Source organism: Gymnodraco acuticeps, unplaced genomic scaffold (genome assembly GCF_902827175.1).
Source record: "Gymnodraco acuticeps unplaced genomic scaffold, fGymAcu1.1, whole genome shotgun sequence".
Taxonomy (NCBI): domain Eukaryota; kingdom Metazoa; phylum Chordata; class Actinopteri; order Perciformes; family Bathydraconidae; genus Gymnodraco; species Gymnodraco acuticeps.
This window is the reverse complement of record NW_022992253.1, coordinates 201,308-221,661: the sequence shown is the minus strand read 5'-3', so window position 1 is coordinate 221,661 and position 20,354 is coordinate 201,308. Positions and strand designations below refer to the sequence as shown.

The window sequence follows — 20,354 nt, the reverse complement described above, 5'->3', positions numbered from 1 at the left end:
AAGTCGTTCATGTTGGCTTTCACCTCTCTGATGATGTGGGTCGTATCAGACTGGGTGAGCCTGCACCCCCGGAGCTTTGACTCAGACAAGTACCTCAGGAAATGGTTCCCATTCTTCAGGAACAACAGCGATGTTGTGACTGCCCGGCCCGACTTTGCAATATACTCACTCCAGCCACGGACCCTCTTTGTGTCTTTTAGGAACAGCCAATCTGACAGCCGGTTAACACCATGCGCCATGAATACGAGGAAGTTCTTTATCAGCCAGATAAAGAACTTCCTCAGACAATTTTCTTTCCGTTTTACTGTCGGTGCGACACCCTCACAATGATCCCTGTATGTACGTCTCCATGCTTTGAGGCAACGTGATTTCACGCATGGTATTCCCCCGTCCCTTCCCAGTGGACCAGTGATTTGGGGGAGAGGGCTAGTCCTTTCAGCTTATTGTAGACAGACGCACGGGTCTTCTGGCATACAGGGGTCTCACTACCGGAGGCTTCTGGGGACAGCATGACAATCTTGACCGGGGTCTTGAGAGGGGTCTCACTACCGGAGGCTGCTGGAGACCGCATGACAGTCTTGACCGGGGTCTTGAGAGGGGTCTCACTACCAGAGGTTGCTGGGGACCGCATGACAGTCTTGACCGGGTCTTGAGAGGGGTATTGCTGTCGCAGGCTTCTGGGGACCGCATGACAGTCTTGGCCGGGGTCTTGAGAGGGGTATTGCTGCCGGAGGCTACTGTGTTTATGCCGGAGGTAATTGAGATTGCCAGGCCCTTAAATCGTATACATTCTTCCTCTTCCTCAAGCACAGCAGCAGTGGCACTCTGCTTCCTGGGTTTTAGCCCCTTTTTCAGCCTGGAGCGCAGGGTCTTCACCTCATCAATGAGGGCATCCTTCTGAGCCCTCAATGCCACATTTTCCAGCATCACCTGCCTGCAGTCCTCTACGTCACACTCGGTATGTGGGGAGAAGGGTGGAGGGTGCACCGGGTATTCCTCCTCATTGTCTATATCCAATGATATAGCCATTCCAATGATGGGATTAGTCTCTCGGAGGTCATGGAGCAACTGCAGGGCCACACTATGCTTCAGCCTTGCCAGGACCTGATGTGCCTCATCTCGGGAGAACTCAGGGTGGTCATGAGTTACATGACGGTCTAGTCTCTTCCCAGCATACGAACACCCTGTGATGGGACAGGGTTTGGTCCGAACATTTATTCTGCCACTGGCCATTTTAAGAATGATGCCTCTTTCCTTCAAGTTCCGCACTGCATGTTTGTGCTTAAGGTGCTTGTTCAAAGCCAGATAGAAGAGTCTGCACACCGGGCATTTGGACGACATCCTTACTAAAACAGACACAGTGAATTGTATTTAGATTATTTTCCGTTTCTCCGTTTATATGCGTTAGCGTAACCGGTGATTGCAACAATGGGTCTGATGCTTCAATGCCTGGTACATGGACCAAGGGAGGACTTGGGTTACCACCGGGTTAAATGGTCCCACCTTCGCACCAACGCGGGGCTGGTGATGGCAACATTGGGTCCGATGCATCAATTCATGGTGCCCCGACCATGAGAGGGTTTGGGGTGCCCCGGAACCAGGCAGTACCCCAGCAGGAAACACGTTTTATGGTCAAAGGAGGAAAGAGTGATAGAACCGGGGTAAAGCAAAGAAAGTATCCGAAAATAGTGCCTCATAACCCGGGTAGAGTCCCCTGTCAACTCCCAAGTCATTCCTCCACAGGCAAAATAGTCAGATTCAAGTTTTTGGAGAACCAGGGAAAATGGGTGAAAATGGAAAAAAGTATCCGAAAATAGTGCCTCATAACCCGGGTAGAGTCCCCTGTCAACTCCCAAGTCATTCCTCCACAGGCAAAATAGTCAGATTCAAGTTTTTGGAGAACCAGGGAAAATGGGTGAAAATGGAAAAAAGTATCCGAAAATAGTGCCTCATAACCCAGGTAGAGTCCCCTGACAACTCCCCTTGCATTCCTCCAGAGTCAGAACAAGTCCGAGTTCATTTTTGGACAACCATAGAAAAGGGGTGAAAATGGAAAAAAGTATCCGAACATAGTGCCTCATAACCCGGATAGAGTCCCCTGACAACTCTCCTCACATTCCTCCAGAGTCGGAAAAAGTCTGAGTTAACTTTTCGGAGAAACCATAGAAAAGGGGTGAAAATGGATAAATTGTATCCGAAAATAGTGTCTCTTAAGGCGGGTAGAGTCCCCTGACAACTCTCCTTACATTCCTCCAGAGTCAGAAAAACTCTAAGTTAACTTTTGGGAGAACCATAGAAAAGGGGTGAAAATGGAGAAATTGTATCCGAAAATAGTGTCTCTTAAGGCGGGTAGAGTCCCCTGACAACTCTCCTTACATTCCTCCAGAGTCAGAAAAACTCTAAGTTAACTTTTGGGAGAACCATAGAAAAGGGGTGAAAATGGAGAAATTGTATCCGAAAATAGTGTCTCATAATTCCCTGACAACTCCCCTTGCATTCCTTCAGAGACCAGTTCAACAACTTAAAGTTTGGTAAGAACAACAATTGTATCCGAGCCAAAGCACTCATGGAGTGGATGCATTCCTCCATGATGTGAAACAGCCGTTTTTTTTCTGAGTCCTCTCAAAAACCGGGTTTCCGATTTCGTGCAGATGGTAGCTTGAAAAACATGAATACATTTTTTTGAGGGAGGAGGGGAGGTCTCGATTCCCCTCTCCGTTATAAGTTGCAACGAGGGAGTGCAAAAGTGTCCGGGGCTTCAGCCCGAAGCCCCGAAGGGTTGAGCTTTTTTGAGTTGGCACTGTCGTTTTTTTTCGAGAATTTTTTTTAACTTCATTTTTGATTATTTTAAGATATAATTGACCGTTTTCTTTACTTTTTTCTGCTTTCCACGGGTGGGGGCGCATGGCAGGCCGCCAATGAGATCCCAAATTCGGCCTGGAACCTCCGGGTATTGTGGGCTAAGCTCCATAAACTGACAAAGTCACCCAGAAATGTCACTTTTATAGCCCAAAAATATATAATACAAATACATTTAAATAGTAAAGGTACAATTGTGCTCCGAATTATCCGGAATTTGATTTATATAGCCCCATGATAGTGAATACAAATAATTTTCATGGAAAAAAGTGTTAAAACGCCTGATTAATATGTTTGTAATGCTGGCAGCAGGTTCACTGCTGTTAGCAGGGTCTCACACTCACAGGCACCTATGCAGAGATCCAGGGTGATGCACAAGGCTTTTATACCCAGCAATGAGTCTCTGAAAGCTGGGGGAAAGTGCTGTGAATACAGGGAGAGAGCAGCCAGAGAGAAGCGTGCTGTGAGAGCCACAGAGCGCACCCAGAGATCTCCTTGCAGCACATCGCTCTCCCACCCAGAGAGCAGCTTGAATCGTGGGTGCATGAGTGTTAAAAGTGCATTAAACTGTTTTAATTCAAATGCGCATTTGACTGCATAAACAGCCGGTCATATGGACAGGAAACTGTCCATTTCGTCCACATTTGACTCATGAAATGGACAGGAAACTGTCCATTTCATCCACATTTGACTCATGAAATGTACAAGAAGATAAGTACAGCAGAGTCACTGCTGTTAGCAGGGTCTCACACTCACAGGCACATAGGCAGAGATCCAGGGTGATGCACAAGGCTTTTCTACCCAGCAATGAGTCTCTGAAAGGCGGGGGAAAGTGCTGTGAATAGAGGGAGAGAGCAGCCAGAGAGAAGCGGGCTGTGAGAGCCACAGAGCGCACCCAGAGATCTCCTTGCAGCGCATGGCTCTTGCACCCAGACTGCACCCAGAGAACAGGCTGCTTCACAGCACTTTACAAGCCAGGAAAACTGATTGAATCCTGGGTATACATGTTTTAAATAGTCTGATACCTCCAGGGCGCATCACCACATTTTAAAAGCCAGGGAAGGTGCCTGAATCCTGGGTAAACATTGTTTAATTGTTTAATTGTTTTTAAATCTGTGAAACAGTGTTTTGTCACTTTCAAAACTCTCCCGTCATTGACCGGAGAAATTGGCTCGATGTTGTATTCAATCTGACCGTTAATATTCCAGTGAGACGAAGTACGTACAATGACTGGAGTGATCCCATGTTAATTATATCCCAAAACCGGAGCATTCCCTCACCTGAAGAAGAAGTAATCCTTCCTAGTGCCTGACGAGTTTTAACCTGTTAAGCCCTGAGCCTGTTTTTCAGGTCTCAGGCTCGAAAATGACATTCCCAGAACAAATTACCATATCTTCCCTTCTAAAAGGGTTACATTAATAATCTGTGTTCTCAAAGTAATGACAAACCTGTGAGTTGGATGTAGAAAAGTCATAATCAATATAGATGTTTTTTATTTGAAAGAAAATTCAGATTGAACATGGTAAAAAACTGTAAATTATAGTGTTCGTCCAAAATATATGTTTTACTTATAGTGAAAACTAACCTTGGATAATGGGTTAGTAGACTAAAAGCTTTAGGAATCCAAAGTACAACATATAATAAGTACCCTGTATCAATATTGATGCAAAACAAGTGATATTTGACCTTTTTAGACAGATTTAGCAAAACAAACCTCTTCTGGGGCCATTTGGGTGGATTTTCCTTATCTCTGGCCCCCCTTCTTCGATTTTGACATGTGACATCTCTTTCTGACCGTTAGAGCCAATAGAATCGAAGGGGAATCGTCCCGCACACACTCATGTTAAAAATGAAAAATGGCGTCTTCGTACAGGCAGTTTTGCTCCACAGTGAAGCTGTCTCTAGGTCTGACATCTCAAAACCGAAAAGCTGATTTATTGCTCATGGATTATCAGAAATCATTCAAAGTGACACAGACACATTGGATTAACCTATGGATTAACTTCAGCATAGTTTTTATCGTTTTAATGCCATTGAAGACCACTTTTGACCAGACTACCACACAGCTGAGCCATTTTGCCTATTTTGTTATTATCTCCGAGAGTTCGTATGATTGAGTGATAATGAGGATAACCATCAATTCTGTGTGCCCTCACGATGTGAAACGATGGGTTGAGATGTGCAGCAAAGATAAATAATAAGGTTTTGTGAGTGAACTTCGGTGCAGTCATCTGTTAGCATTTTTCGCTCGTTGCTAATTCAGAGGCTCAGCGTTAGCATTGTGTTTTTTTTTTTGGAAAACAAATTAAAATGATCAGTTAGATGAGTTTCTTTCCGTTACATGGATATAAAACATTCATAGTTTATTAAATGAACATGCCCTCAGACACTGTTTTCTGCAAGATATTGCAGGAGGTCCCCGGAACCAATATACAATATGGGTCTCTCTGGCTTTTTAACAGGTTAAGCTAATAGCCTATAAAGTTATGGATATTAGAAAGTTATTTTCATCGAAGCAGACACCACAAGCTGCAGCAGTAGTATCAGCAGCTGACAACAATGTCATCACCAGCAGTGAAGAAATGGATGATGTTTCAGGTTTGTAATGTGGTGATATACTCTGGCTGACTGAGTAAGAAGTGAAAAAGAGTGATGTAACGTTAATATTATAGCTAGTAAACATGGAGTAACCACACTAAGTATACCCTTATATGTTAGTATGTATACAGAACATAACTACAAATTATTCTAAGATGTAACGTTAACCCTTCATACCTCAGTCTACTTTTAAGACACTAAAATAACGTATTGTAGTGATCACTTATTAATACATTGGGTTACATAATTCAATCTAGGAACTACAGGCTGGGGGTATTGTTCCGCACGGACACTATTGCTTACTGTACCTCAATTTCAAAAACCCTCGCGGAGAATGGCTGAAACGACGCAGCACACATTTAAATGTAAGTATGTAGTGGCGTAGAACATGTGTTGGTAAATATATTACTTCGTTACATTTGTTATCACCAAAAATGTGTTCCGTGAAAGTAAAGCAAGTTCATAATTAGATAGACATCGTGAGGTATTTATTTTCGGTACAGTTTATGTTGAAACCGTTAGAAAGAGTGGCACACTTGTTAGCCTGTTCCATTCTTCTTCGTTTCCGAAGCTGTGGCTTGGAAGCATACTTGCTTCGTTTCTGAAGGAAGTGACTTGGAAGTACGCGACTACCAAGCCAGCATCCTCGCGATTGAGAAACACCCACTGTGTCCTCCTTCCTTTAGCTTTCTTTTGTCTTCTCGGGCTGCGACCCGACAACATGTCCTTTGCTACTCCTGAATAAAGTCAACTTTGCACCTTCGATGCACCGCCTCCGACTCCTATCTCTCGGCACTACAGTATTCCAATTTTTATTTAGTTTTCGTACGTGGAATTATACCGGCTCTCGTTTCAGTACACATAACAACGGAACCATAGCAACGGAACTGACAGGCAACGGACCTGACAGGCAACAGTCAGAAACGTGACTCTTACACTCTCTACGTCACAAACTAAGATGGTGGATGAGAATAGATCTCTAAAACGACAAGCAATGCGCCAGAAACAAGGTGAGACTATCCGCATCCTTTAAAACTACGCACATTCGTCTCACCGAAATAAGTAAACGACTGTATTTGAGTGAGTTAAGGCATTGTTTGCTTCATTAAAGGGTGTTAATGAATAAGTGTTCTCCAGTGCCTTTTGTCCGCTTTAAGGTATTATTAAGGTAGGGTTAATGTTGCTCTCAAAGTGCACCAGATTGATGCTTTTAGCTTCAATATTTAAAAATAATGCCCCCGGACCTCCCTAGAGGAGGCGACGACCCCCCTAAAGGATGTTCGGTCCACCCCCCACTTGTAAAAAAATAGCACTTTACCCCTGCACCCCCCCCCCCCCAACAAATCCTGGGCTAAGCCCCGGATCTCCTACAATCCTAAATCCGCCACTGGATTTGGAGCTTGTGGAAGAGATTGGTGGACAGACCGGAGAGGAAACCCTTGCAATAGTCCATACAGGATGTGACAAATACATGGATTAAGACTTAATCTAGACAGAGATGGAGGGAGTCTGGACATTTTGCGTAGGTGGAAGAATTAAGTTTGGGTGATGTTTCTTATGTTAGGTGCATAAGAGAGGGTGGTTCTAAGGTGACACCAAGGCTTTTGACTTGACTGGAGAAAGGTAAAGAGAAGCAATCAATGATTAGGTTAGGGGGAGTAAAGGTTGGTGGCATGGAGAGGTTGGTTTTAGAGCCAATGAGGACGGTATTCATTTAGTTCCTGTTCATCCGGCTCCTGGCAGCAGGGTAGTTGGGTTTGGTGGACATGTAGACCTGTGTATCATCTGCATAGCAGTGAAAGTGGACATCATGGTGAAGGCGGTAGAAGATGAACAAGAGTGGACCCAATACTGACACCTGGAGGATAACTCGTGAAACATCAGAGCACCCTGACCTGTGATTGCTCATTTGGACATATTGTTGTCTGATATTGGAATCAGCTGTACATTTTAATGTTATTTGGTTTATAGTTGTTCAAAGGATTGCAGCCAGGACAGAAAACTCAAATGTGGTATGATGGAAGAATTATCTCTGCTTCATCAACATCATGCTGTATGACAGAAAAGATTAAGGACGTTTCAAGACAGTCTCAATAGAACAGATTTTTTAGGACTAGATAAACAGTACCTGTTATACAAATATTCTCACCTCTTCTGTGTGATCTGGTCTTTCTTCAGGTTCAGCAGAGTCCCTGGAAGCCCTCTTTTTTCTGGTTACAAAAAGTGATAAAGTTCTAACAAACACGTTTTCAATGATTTAACAAACAATGATTAAGTTGATCAGATCTGCTCACCTGATCCACAGGAAGACAGAGAGAGATATGACAGCCAGGAGAACAACAGGGATTGTTACAAAAGGTAGTAGCCACCGTGATCCTGAGAAACAGAGATCAACAGACAGTTAATACAGCAGTGTTTCTCTAATGGGGATACTTTTTACTCCTGAATACTGTTTTTCCTTCCCTTTGAATCTCCTGGTGCTCCCAGAGCAGCTGGACAGCTAACCAGCCCAGTAAGTCTAGGGTTTGTCTCAAAACGTTCTCCTGCTCAGTTGTGCTCAGAAAGTCCTTAATGTGCCCTTAATCATCAACTTAATTTTTAATACAAAAACCTGCATTACTAGGTCTTATCAGTTTTAGGCACACTACAGAACACCAAAGAACCCCTCCCGACGTCTCCTGCGTCTTGGCCATGTTTCGCACTTGAACACACCGCAAAGACTTCAGCCGACGGCCAAGTTGCACGTACGAACTGCGCATGCGTGAGTGGCAATAACTCTCCTTACCAGCAGGCATCGGTAGTGTGTATTCGTCATTCAACCGAGAGAAGAAGAACAGACTGCGTGATATAAACAAACAACAAATAGCGTGTGCGTTCCATTTTCACTGCAGCGAGAAGCTCACGGGGCTTTCCCGAACCTGTGTCGAGAGCTGGAGTTAAATGAAATCTCAGATTTGCCTTCTTAATAGTTATTTGGTTCCCTCACTTCCGTTTCGCTTCTCATGCACTGATTCGCTAAGCTGAACAGCCAATCAGAGTGATTTCCTCCCGATTCAACATGTCGAATCAGCGGCGGAATGTGTCGGTACGGCCGAAAAGACACAACGGTGCAGTACAGACCAATCTGAGTAGGGCGACACGACGCTCATCAACGGCCCGACATCTATCGACGCCGAAAATCGGCTTGGTATATAAGGACCTTAATGGTCAAGGGCTATTGAAAAGGACGGTACCGTCTGCAAACAGTGAAATTGGCATCTAATGTCCCAATAAATGGGCACTGCACAGACCTTGGATTTACCTTACTTTTCTGTTCTTACAGTATGTAGGCAAGAAGAACGCTTTATCAACATTGGGTGTGCTTGACTTATTAACTTAACAAAACAAACCCAAGTATTCAGGGAAAGACTCTGCAACAAACTGCAGCAGTAACCCAAACATTTGTCGAAACCATAGACTGTATATATAAATGGACGTAGGGTCCGTGACGTCACCCATAGGATTCTGCAGAATTGCCGTGAAGCCCTTAGTAGGCGGAGTCGGCCACTAACGGCTCGACGGTGTCGTCAGAGTCTAACTCCCGCCTTCTCCCGCCTTCTCCAAATAAGGACAAAGAGGCGGAGCTGAGGCGGAGCTGAGGCGGAGCTGAGGCGGAGCTGAGGCGGAGCTGAGGCGGAGCTGAGGCGGGACAGGGCGGGACCTGCTGCCAACGAGCGTGACGTTCGAGTCCTAGTTCAGGCTAAGAAGCTAAGCTAACATGCTCTCAGTATCAATCGAATGTAAAACATGATTGATGAAAGTAGTAAATCGGTCAGATTTGACCCGAAGACAACAGGAGGGTTAATGCCATATTCACTTAGTAACGCATGAACAACTTTTACAAATATTTCTATATAGTCTGTGTTGGTAAATGTCATCTAGGTTGCATATTTCCTGCTGAAATACATGCATACCAAGTCACTGCGTGGCACTTTGGTTTTGATAAAACAGTGTAGTTCCACTATATAAACGTTACATTCATAATCAAACGAGACAATCTGCAAGATAATTAGCTATTTGGTATTATTCTTAATGCTTGTCATTCACACGTTAATAAAATAAAATAAGTACCGATACATAGCAGAATAATTGTGGCGGTGTTCAGCTTAATAAGCCTTGCTCAACATCATTTATTTAGCTAATACTACAGCGGGCTGCAGGCGAACCAAGTCCGCGTTACGATGCATTCCTTGATCTCCAGTTATAACGCCGGACTCCGCCGCTGGCCGAAGCTAACGGAGCCCCAGGGTGCTAGCTACGGCCGCCGGGACGCGCTAGCGAGCTAGCACCCTGCAGCCCCGTTAGCTTCGGCGGCGTGGACTCCGGCGGCCCACCCCTTTTAACATTTGCTCCCGTTTAGCATTATGGGCGTCATAGCCATATAGTATAAAAGTCTTACCCAAGGCTGAATCATAAACTAAACTGTATATATGTATAAAGGGTTACGTCCTTAGCTGGCTAATAAGCTACATAACAGGCTAAGCTAACAAGCACACAAACACCTGCTAACGGGGTTAACATGTATAATATTATCATTTTACTCATCGAAAAAAGCTGAAAATAGACTTCTTGGAAGATCTGTTAGTACATTCAAGCGCACAGCACGACATTTTAATTATCTGGTATTTGTAACAATATTCCCTAACAGGCACGATCACCACGAACACAGCTAAAGGATCAAGTACAGTAACTACAACTAACTAACGTTGTAGCCTCTATGGTTGTAGCCTAGCAGATTGGACAAGTTGCTGTTAGCTGACAGTGAGGCACGTATCTGTCAATCAAAGTGACAACGCCCTAATGTATGCACAAACTTTAAGACCTAATATAAATATAAAGGGTCGCGTTAGAAAACAATTCACTCACAGATCCATAATCATGAAGGTGGAATCTAACTATATCGATAATAAAATGTATGGAGCCAGGGGTAGAAACATGTTTTTTTCTGCTGTAAAATCGGGCATTTTAACATGGGGGTCTATGGAAATTGCTCCTTTCTGCAGCCATCGCCTATCGGCCAATATATGAACTGCAGTGTGTGGCACTTCCGTATTGGCTTCCCGGCTCTACCCCACAGTTTGCCGCTTGGTCGAAACACAAGAGATAAGAGATGCTGGTTTATTTCTATTTCTATATTTTAGAATTTTTTATTTCTACTCTTTGTATCTGTTATTATGTTATGCTGCTTCAACACGTTGTTTCTCCAAATTGGAATTAATAAAGTTAATCTTATTTTATAATTAAAATATATGAGCCATTTTGTATGTAACAGAAAGAAAACTACACTACACCCTTTCCCACATCAACAATGTATATGTGACTGAAAAACAAAACAAGCTGATAGGTTTGCAGTTTAAGATGAAGCCATACAACGTACCTCCCACAACAATCAGAGTTAAGGTGGAGTTACTACGTCCTAACTTGTTCTGGGCTCCACAGGAATAACTCCCACTGTGTTCAGCTCTGAAGTCAGTGATGGTGAAGATCTGTCCTGAAGCTTTTGGAGAGTCTTCATCCTCCTTGTACCAGGTGTACAGTGGCGTTTTTATATGTACAAAAGTGGTGGGGCACAAAAAACGTAGATGTCTATATATAAGCTTCTGCAGTGAGGTTCATGGCTGGTGAGGCACTGGCACTGACTCTTCAGGTTTACAAATATTATATTTTGACCTAAATCAAAATATAATATTATTTTCAAAATCTTTTTTTGTCTGATGCTTCAATTAATTTTAAACAGACAGTTCAACAAAAGGATACCCAAAAGATGTAATTTTATCATTTAAATATTGAATTGTTCTCTCTTAGTAAGATCCCATTTTCAATAAAATTGCGGTCTTACCTTGACTTGAAGATGAAGTCCATTGGCCTATCCTTCTGGACAAACATCTCTATTACTTTTTTGTAAAAGTCCTCCTTATGTTCTTGTAGTTTCAAAAGTCTATCATAAATCTGATCTAATCGATATATTTATGATTCAAAAATTATAAAAGTATGGTAGACATGTGGATATTATCCGGCTGAACAAAACGTGCATTTATCTAACAGGTTTGTTTCCCACAGATCTTATTTGGAGCTATTTTCTAAAATCCTATGGAGAAATATCATTGCTTTTTTGTCGAGGGAAGCCATGCGCAGCTTACTACCTGGTTTTAGGACGCGTCACTGCAGCTCTCTCGTCTCCTCTTCACACACCACACTTTTCGCGGCACACGTACTTACAGCCAATCAGCTCTGAATGATGTGAGATGACGTATGGTGGGGATGGCAGCTCTCTGCCCCTATGGTCATTATTTTTTTGCCACACACATTAAATAGGAAAATATTCTGAGCATGCGCAGTGTAGTTTTTACAGTCACCATTGACTTAAACAGGGAGAGGGAGGGGCAGGATCGGGTTTTGTCCCACACGGCTCTAAACAGCTCAATAGGCACACACTGTAGACACTAATTAGAAGAACACTGACTAAAACAGCAATGAGACGAATCAGATGATTAAACATGATCTTAAAATATATTTTATATATATTTTAATTTTTTTTAATACTTTCTACTGACACTAGGTGGGGCTGTGCCCCACCTGCCCCTAATGACCAGTCGCCACTGCAGGTGTAGTTAGCTGCTGGGTTAGCATCACTGCTACAGGTCAGAGTCACTGAACGGCCCTCCTCTATCTCAGCAGAGGGAATCACTGACACAGAGGGGAGCTTTGGAGCGTCATCAGGACAAATTAACATTAATATTTAAATTAGGGCTGTCAAGTTAACGCGTTATTAACGCGTTAACGCAACAAAAAAAAATGAACGCCACTAATTAGTTTAACGCGATTAACGCATGTGTATTTTTTGTCCTCGGCCGCCCCGTAGTTTCAGAGCGCATCGAGTTTAAAATACCATCTACAAGCTGATGCTGACAGCCCCGCTCCTGTCGCCCGCTTGTGGCAGACCACACTTCCACGCTCACCGGCAGGCACCGACTGGCCATCTGGAGGACCGGGAGGGTGTGTGTATGTGTGGCCCGAGCGAGCGAGAGAGAGACCTTACGTGCATTGTTGTTGTTAGCATCTGGTGCTAGCTAGCTGCGCTAACGGATATGGAGCTGTTTAAATGAAAACAGAGGAGCGACATTTCGCCACAACTGCGCCGAGCACTTGACTTTATGCAGGAAGCCAGACAGTGGGACATTGTACCAAAAGTCAGCACACTCAGCACGGATAGTGCGCAACATGATTGCAGCGTCCAGGCAGCTCCGGTTCGAGCATATGCCTTGAGTTGCACATAGCTCCAACGATCCATCACACACACACACACACACCCACCCACACACACACACACACACCACCACACACACACACACACACACACACACACACACACACACACACACACACACACACACACACACACACACACACACACTTTGTATTGTATTATTGAATGAGAGAGGTTCCAGGTTGTTGTGTTTAATATTCATGAGAATATTTGTCATTGTTGAAATGATAATAAACATTAGCATAAAGCATATTTGTCCACTCATATGTTGATAAGAGTATTAAAAACTTGAAAAATATTCCTCTAAGGTACATTTAGAACAGATCAAAAATGTGCGATTAATTTGCGATTAATCGCGATTAACTATTTGAATCGACTGACAGCCCTAATTTAAATATAAGAATGTTTAAAAGCACATGATTTATTTTAGATTTTACTTTTTCATGTATTATTGTAATGTAGAGCTGGAGCTGTCAAATCATTTTAACTCATGTTTGAAACAGAGAGCCAATAAAAAGTCTTTAACATTTTAGTTTTTAGTTTTTAACGACTGATTATTCTCTTTATGCTGATGTTGTTGCAGGTGCCGGCATGCACAATCCAAATGTCTTCATCTTTCATCTGCAACTGTGAATAACGTGCAGAACAATCTAAAGGTGACCTCATTTGTTTCCTTAGGGACATTTACATTATGAAGTTTACCTGTTTTTACTAATTCACTTCCACTTGTATTTCATTCATTGATGTTTCGTTGTTTCTTTGTGGATTCCTTATTTCTGATATTTTATTTTTACTTGTTTCATAAACGTTGCTTTATTCCAATTGAGGTCTCGAGAAAAAAGTATCTCCAAGTCATCTTATTAATTTTCTTAAGATGGCTTATTTTCTGTTGGTATTTTATATTTTTATTAGCATAAATATTTTTGTTTAAATATTTAATATCAACCAAAATCACTTCCTGTTGTTTTTGATTTCGTTTTTTTAATTGCTAAGAATTTATTTGCTTAATTTATTCTTACATTTCTTTTTTAGATGTTCTTGGTGCGTTTAGGATTTTCCTTTTATTGTTTACTGTGTGTTGCTTTTATTACTATGATGTACAGGTTACAGCTACGTTTTAGTTTTTGCACTACTGCTGTCTCCATATGAAGATTAAGAACACTGCAGTGAGGTTATCTCTGAAATTGAATTGTATTGTAATGTCAGTGTGTGTGTAGGTAAACTCACACACTGCAGGAGGAGTCTTCATGTCCTTTCAGAGCACAGGAATAGCTGTCTGTAGAGCCAAATGTGAATAAATTAGTAGAATATATTGAAGTCGTAGATTTCTCTCCGTTCTTGGACCTGACATAATGATCAGAGGGTACTCGACAACTGCTCTGACACTTCAGCTCTGCCCGGTTAGTATATGTGGGTTCAACCTGCACCGAGAGATCTGGATTTGAGAAGAAAGAACAGGTATCAGATATGAACTGTCAACACAAATGCATTCATAAACATTTATTTTATTGTTTTCTAGATTTTGAACGATTAGACATAGACATGAATGAAAATATTACCTGTGACAGACAAAGTGACTCCAGGTGCAGCAGCATATTGATCTTGGTTTGTTTCAAACCTGAACCTGTACTCAGCTGAGTCGCTCTCTCTCAGGTTTCTGATTCTCAGAGTGCAGATGTTGTTTCCACAGAGATCCTCTACACAACCTGCATACTCTGAGTCTGTTAACAGATCTATAGTTTCACCATCATTTTTCTCAATTAACCAGAATATGTTGTTTACTTTATTTTGACTGCCTTTCCATGTAGATGGGTATGTGAAGCTGCATCTTATCTCCACTGTTGATCCTTTCACTGCACAGACCTCAGTAGAAGTGTAATTCGCTCCCCAGCCATCCTGACCCTGAACCACTGAAACACAGAGCACATCAGAAACTATAATCAAAGTGAACGACTTAACTTAACAATTAGTTACTAAGAATATTTGTATCATAATACCAATATCATATCAGGAAATCTAAGCTGGGCAAGCGTCCAGATCCCCAATCATCAGAAAAAGATTATAATCATGCATCTACGGTATCTAACGAGGACTGAATATAGATTTTTATTAGGTGTTTATCATATTTATGATTGTTAAGATATCCTTCTTTTATGGGTTTCCAAGTTGGTCTTTATAATAAAGTAGCTTAAAAGGAGACGTTTATGAGTCAACAAATAATTATGAAGTTACATTTTACACACTTTTCTGGGAAAGAGCAGAAGAGCACATTCAATTCACATTTCAACTCCTTCTTAGGCACTTCATACCTGATGCAATTTTACTTTATGACTTATTTTAGCATTATATCCAAATTATACCAGGTCAAAAACCAACTGTTAGCTCAGTTTTTAAACGTCAGTGCTGTCAAAGATTGGAAAAATTAGAATAGTGTGAGACTCTCTGAACAGTTCCCTCTCTGTTCGCTCTGTGGTCAGGTTGCTGCTGAGGTCAGTGTGAACAATAACAATCAATGCAGAGCACTGAGGTGTGAGCAGCTTCTGTCTGATATACAGATAAGAAAAAGAAGAAGACTGCTTTTAACTCAGTGTGTGGAAATATAACACTGAGGTCAGAGAGGAGAGAAGGAACTGGAAGGGTTTGGTGCAGAGGTATGGCGACATGAGAGAAGTTGAGACCGTATGAAATGACTAGTGAGAAAATATCCCTCGAAAACACTAACATTTTTATGAAAACGATAAACATTTTTTTAACAAGGCACATCTTAAAAATACAACATAGCAAAATGTTGTAACATGGTGAGGAGGGAACAGTTATGAATGAACAAAATTCTCAGTTTGAAGCGTGTCAGAGTAATAAGCACACACTTACTTTTGTGTGAAAATGACGTTGACCAACACAGGAAAGATATTTGTACAAATATCCATTACAAGTAACACTGAAAAACTACTAAAACTTGGTAACATCTAAGTGTTTCAACAAAGCTACACAAAACATATATTTTGAATATTTCTGGAAAGTTTGCATTTCATCCAACCCTGATCCACTTATTTCTACAAATTACCTGCTTTTACAAGTCCCACATTTCCCAGAATCCCCTCTGTTCATGTGATGAATGTAAGTGTAGATGTACAGTACCTGACACAGAGAGCAGGAAGACAACTAATCCACTCGCTGCTGCAGTTAGACTCATAGCTGCTCCTCTCATCTCTGTGAGACTATAAAACATGTCAGATTCAATAATGTTCACAGGAGGTTTACAGAATCATTACATCAATAAACTGTTTCTACTCACAGTGAAGGAGGAACGACGTGTTCAAAGATGCCTTTCCTCTGTAGCAATGAGCAGAAGACAGATATCAGGCTGTTAAGAGATTTACTTCCTCTTTAGACGATTATTATGCATGATGAGCCAAACCCCAGTAACACCCACTACACAGTAAAGTTTGGTTGTTTTCAAAAAGTATACACGTTAAAAGAGACTTCGGTTGAACATTTGTTTCACTGCCAATATTCCACTGACACCAGAAAAGAGCATTTAAATGAAGAGGAGAATAACAGTTGATCTCTATGAGCGCTGAGGACGTCACACAGTCTGCAGGTGGAGTGAAGGAACAGGAACGCATTGACCTGTGAACCCACGAGGCAGTTTGACTGAACAGGATGAAGAGAACCAAATTAATTATCAGAGAGACTGGAACATTACATATCTTTGTGCTTGGTGTTTCTTATCTCTGTGGTCAGGTTGCATTTGCTTGCAGAGAAATGCAGAACTTCGAGACGTGGGAAACGTACACGCCTGCCAACAGGAACCACTCACACCTGGACTGCAGGACAGACAATGTTTGAGATGATGTTGATTAGAAAACAATAGTTTAAATGACTTTGGCTTGTTTAGGTGGATCAGTTAGAAAAGCAGTGTGCAGAGATGTCTTAAGTTTGACAGACACTTTCAAATACAAATAAAACTGACCTCACAGCATGCAGCTAAATTCATCACTTACTATCTGCATGTTTAGATACCCCTGGAGGTAAGAGAGGAAATACATGTGTTTGTAGTTTAGGTTTCCTGACCCTTTAAAGCAGACGGTGGAGGGAGCTCTCTGAGTGATGAAGCCTGAATGTGTCTCACTTAAGATCCCCCACTAGAGGACAGTGAAACATCAGAAACTGAATCAGGACCCTGAGACCTCATCTTTCTAACATCAGACACTGATAGATATTTTAAATTGTATGAGTAAAGCTAACTAAATGTTAGCAGTTTACCTGACATTAACCCCAAATAACATTAGTCATCATAGACAGCATATTAGACAACAAGTTCACACTGGTGGCCAACACCATTGACATATTGCATCAGCATCAAACTCTTTTGAATAATCAGAATCCGGTTTATTGCCAGGTAGGTTTACGCGTACGAGGCATTTGACTTGGTGTCATGGTGCATACAAAAAAAATAACATGAACAAATATTATAAATAATTAAAAACATAGTAAAATATTGCAGTATTTACATAGAAATAGAATGGAAGAAAATATGGAATAAAATGCGGCAGTAATAAAAAAAGAAGAAAATAATGACATATGGGAGATATACAAAAGCAGCACATATTTGATTTGTTTTGTATTGCTAGCTAATAATTAAACATTATATACCGCAGATTAAAGAAAAGTGAAACAGAAAATCCGAGATTTAAAGACTTTTAAAATGTATCTTTTCCAAACACTCGTCCGATGGTCCTTCACTTGTTGAAGAGCTGGCTGTTGATTTATTCTGATTTGAATCTTACACAGTAACATCTAACAAAGTCTTCTTCTAGTGAGCTTATGTTTCATTTTGTAAAAATCTAAACTGTACATGGAGAGAAATGTGATGTTTTCAGGCTCTCTGTTTTAAATAGACTTAATTGTCAGCAGGACAGTTATTAACCAAAACACTGATGAGGATTTTTAAAAGTTATTTATTATGTGGAATAAAAACACAATTTGACTAGATTTGTGTAATATCAACAACTCTGCATATAACAAATAAGCATGTACACATAGCTGAAGCAGTAATATAGAGCACCTGACCATCAGCTGGTCTTAACGATAAATCATGTTTGACACCTCGACATGATTCACTTCAAGCTGCCAGCAGCTCATTCTCTAAACCTACAAGCTGCTGCTACTGACAACTGACAATAAAAGCTTTAAGAGTTGAAGCTGAATATATCCACTTTGCACACATCCTGCACACCTCGCTCTCCACAGGGACATTTCAACGTCCTTCTTCTTTGTTTCCATCAGGTGAGCGTCTGAAGAAAATCACAGAGACTTTGTGTAACGTTACAGCTGGAACTGTGACTCTAAATGTGGAGTGGGCCTGTTTGATCTGATGCAGGAGGCTCTAACCTGACTGGACTTCACACCATGTCTTCCTGCTCCTCTGTGTCTTCTGTCTGTGCTGCAGTGTGTGAGTCGTTCTCATACTCAGGATCAGAGTCCAACTGATGAAGAGAGAGAAGACAAAGTGAGGCTCCTAATCATGAAACTGTATATTTTTGTAAGTTTTTAAGAAAAATGTATTATATTTGAAAGTAGAAAAGTTGATGCCATTTCAATTCCACTTAAAACTTGTTTGACTTTCAAAGCATTTATGGGGGGATTTATATCAGTGACATAGTGGAAGAATTGTCAGTAAAGCCACTCTCTCTCACCTCTATCTCTTCAGGTTCATGTGCTCCAGTGGTGGAGTGTGTACGAGTGTTCTTCTTCCTGGATTGTGAAGAACAAATACAACATTTAACATATAAAGGTAAAACTAAAAGGTGTAAATGGTCAGGGAACTCATGTATTTATATTGTTGTACCTCATCCACAGACTCAGGGGAAACACAGAGATCAGCATCAAGACCACCAGAGTCGTCCTGATGATATTCACTATCATTGTTGAACTCCCTAGAAAGAGGAATATGTGATACGTCTCACAACTTTATTGAACACTCACTGAACACTTCAGGTCTGGTGAATGTAGAGAACTTACCTGCCACAACACTCAGAGTTAAGGTGGAGTTACTACGTCCTAACTTGTTCTGGGCTCCACAGGAATAACTCCCACTGTGTTCAGCTCTGAAGTCAGTGATGGTGAAGATCTGTCCTGAAGCTTTTGGAGAGTCTTCATCCTCCTTGTACCAGGTGTAGTTAGCTGCTGGGTTAGCATCACTGCTACAGGTCAGAGTCACTGAAAGTTTTGGAGAGTCTGAAAGGAATACAATAAATCAACAAATATGAGTAAAAATACATCATGTTGAGTAGAAATGAGGAATAGGGGAGCATCTGTAATTTGGAAGTGTATTTTGAGAGTGTTAGAAAAATATCACTCGTCACCGGCTTGCTCTTCAATATCAGGATACAAGTATTTATTATCCTTGCAAGAATGGAAGTATTCCTCACACACAGAGCTGCATGTCACAGATAGTTCCCCGAATAGTGTCTTTGACATGCTTATATACAAGAGAGTGTTACAGTCACAGGATGGAGGAATATAAAGCAGTATTCTGGCCTTAGTTCAGATTAGCTAAGACCCACGTAAGCAATAAACATGACAGTCATTGTGTCTATCTCCATAGAGGCTGAACCATCATGGTAATCGTTGTCACATCATATTCCTAAAACAGTCCTGACGCTCTTCTATCATACATCCGGTTACATTCACAGCTACGCAGGGCCTTTGTTATCATGTGCTACTCTGATATTAGAAGAGTACATTCAGTGTTTTCCCAGCAGACAGGTATAGAGCTACAACAACAAATGTTGTTGTGGATATATTTTGTTTTCTGTATTACTGCTGGCTTGAATACCCTGAACATACGTACAGATTTGGGAGCCAATTGTAAACAAAACTGCCTTGTCATCATCGACTGTAGCTGCTCTCCATCTCATTGACCTACAGCAGCAGACTGTGAACAAAGTAGTCATTGGGTGCATTATGCTTTTTAAATCATCTGGGTTTTACTCACATTTCACATCAATAGAGATGGATTCAGATCTTTTACTCCCCAGCTTGTTCTCAGCTCTACAGAAATACTGTCCAGAGTCAGAGGACTGGATGGAGCTGAGGACGAGACGTGGTCCTTCTTTGACAGAAGAAAGACGTGCATTTTGATCCTCCTTGTACCAGGTGTAGTTAGCTGCTGGGTTAGCATCACTGCTACAGGTCAGAGTCACTGAACTGCCCTCCTCTATCTCAGCAGAGGGTCTCACTGACACAGAGGGAGGCTTTGGAGCATCTGGAGGAAATACAATAAATCAACAGAAATGAGTAAAAATACATCATGTTGAGTAGAAATGAGGAATAGGGGAGCATCTGTAATTTGGAAATGTATTTTGAGAGTGTTAGAAAAATATCACTCGTCACCGGCTTGCTCTTCAATATCAGGATACATGTATTTATTATCCTTGCAAGAAGGGAAGTATTCCTCACACACAGAGCTGCATGTCACAGATAGTTCCCCGAATAGTGTCTTTGACATGCTTATATACTAGAGAGTGTTACAGTCACAGGATGGAGGAATAGAAAGCAGTATTCTGGCCTTAGTTCAGATTAGCTA

General features: G+C 41.5%; 1 protein-coding gene across 8 annotated transcripts in view; it reads right to left on the bottom strand.

The window, feature by feature from the left end:
* LOC117540288 (B-cell receptor CD22-like) overlaps window positions 1-20,354 on the bottom strand; it is a 45,875-nt gene that overhangs the window by 4,078 nt on the left and 21,443 nt on the right. Inside the window, exons 12-22 of one of the 8 annotated variants that reach the window (XR_004568142.1) lie at window positions 19,764-20,033; window positions 18,788-19,003; window positions 18,615-18,702; window positions 18,463-18,520; window positions 18,158-18,252; window positions 16,059-16,590; window positions 15,902-15,981; window positions 14,546-14,673; window positions 13,991-14,039; window positions 7,752-7,833; window positions 7,632-7,667 (exon numbers count right to left, since the gene is read on the bottom strand). Coding sequence is in view for 5 of the 8 variants with exons in the window: in XM_034206887.1 (XP_034062778.1) it covers window positions 18,169-18,252; window positions 18,463-18,520; window positions 18,615-18,702; window positions 18,788-19,003; window positions 19,764-20,033 (716 nt within the window). In the remaining 3 variants the exon portion in view is untranslated. Of the gene's footprint in view, window positions 1-7,606; window positions 7,668-7,751; window positions 7,834-10,873; window positions 11,023-12,122; window positions 12,184-13,990; window positions 14,040-14,545; window positions 14,674-15,901; window positions 15,982-16,058; window positions 16,591-17,708; window positions 18,253-18,462; window positions 18,521-18,614; window positions 18,703-18,787; window positions 19,004-19,619; window positions 20,034-20,354 lie in introns of those variants that run through there. The other 7 variants (XR_004568143.1, XM_034206887.1, XM_034206889.1 and 4 more) reach the window with 7 other exon arrangements.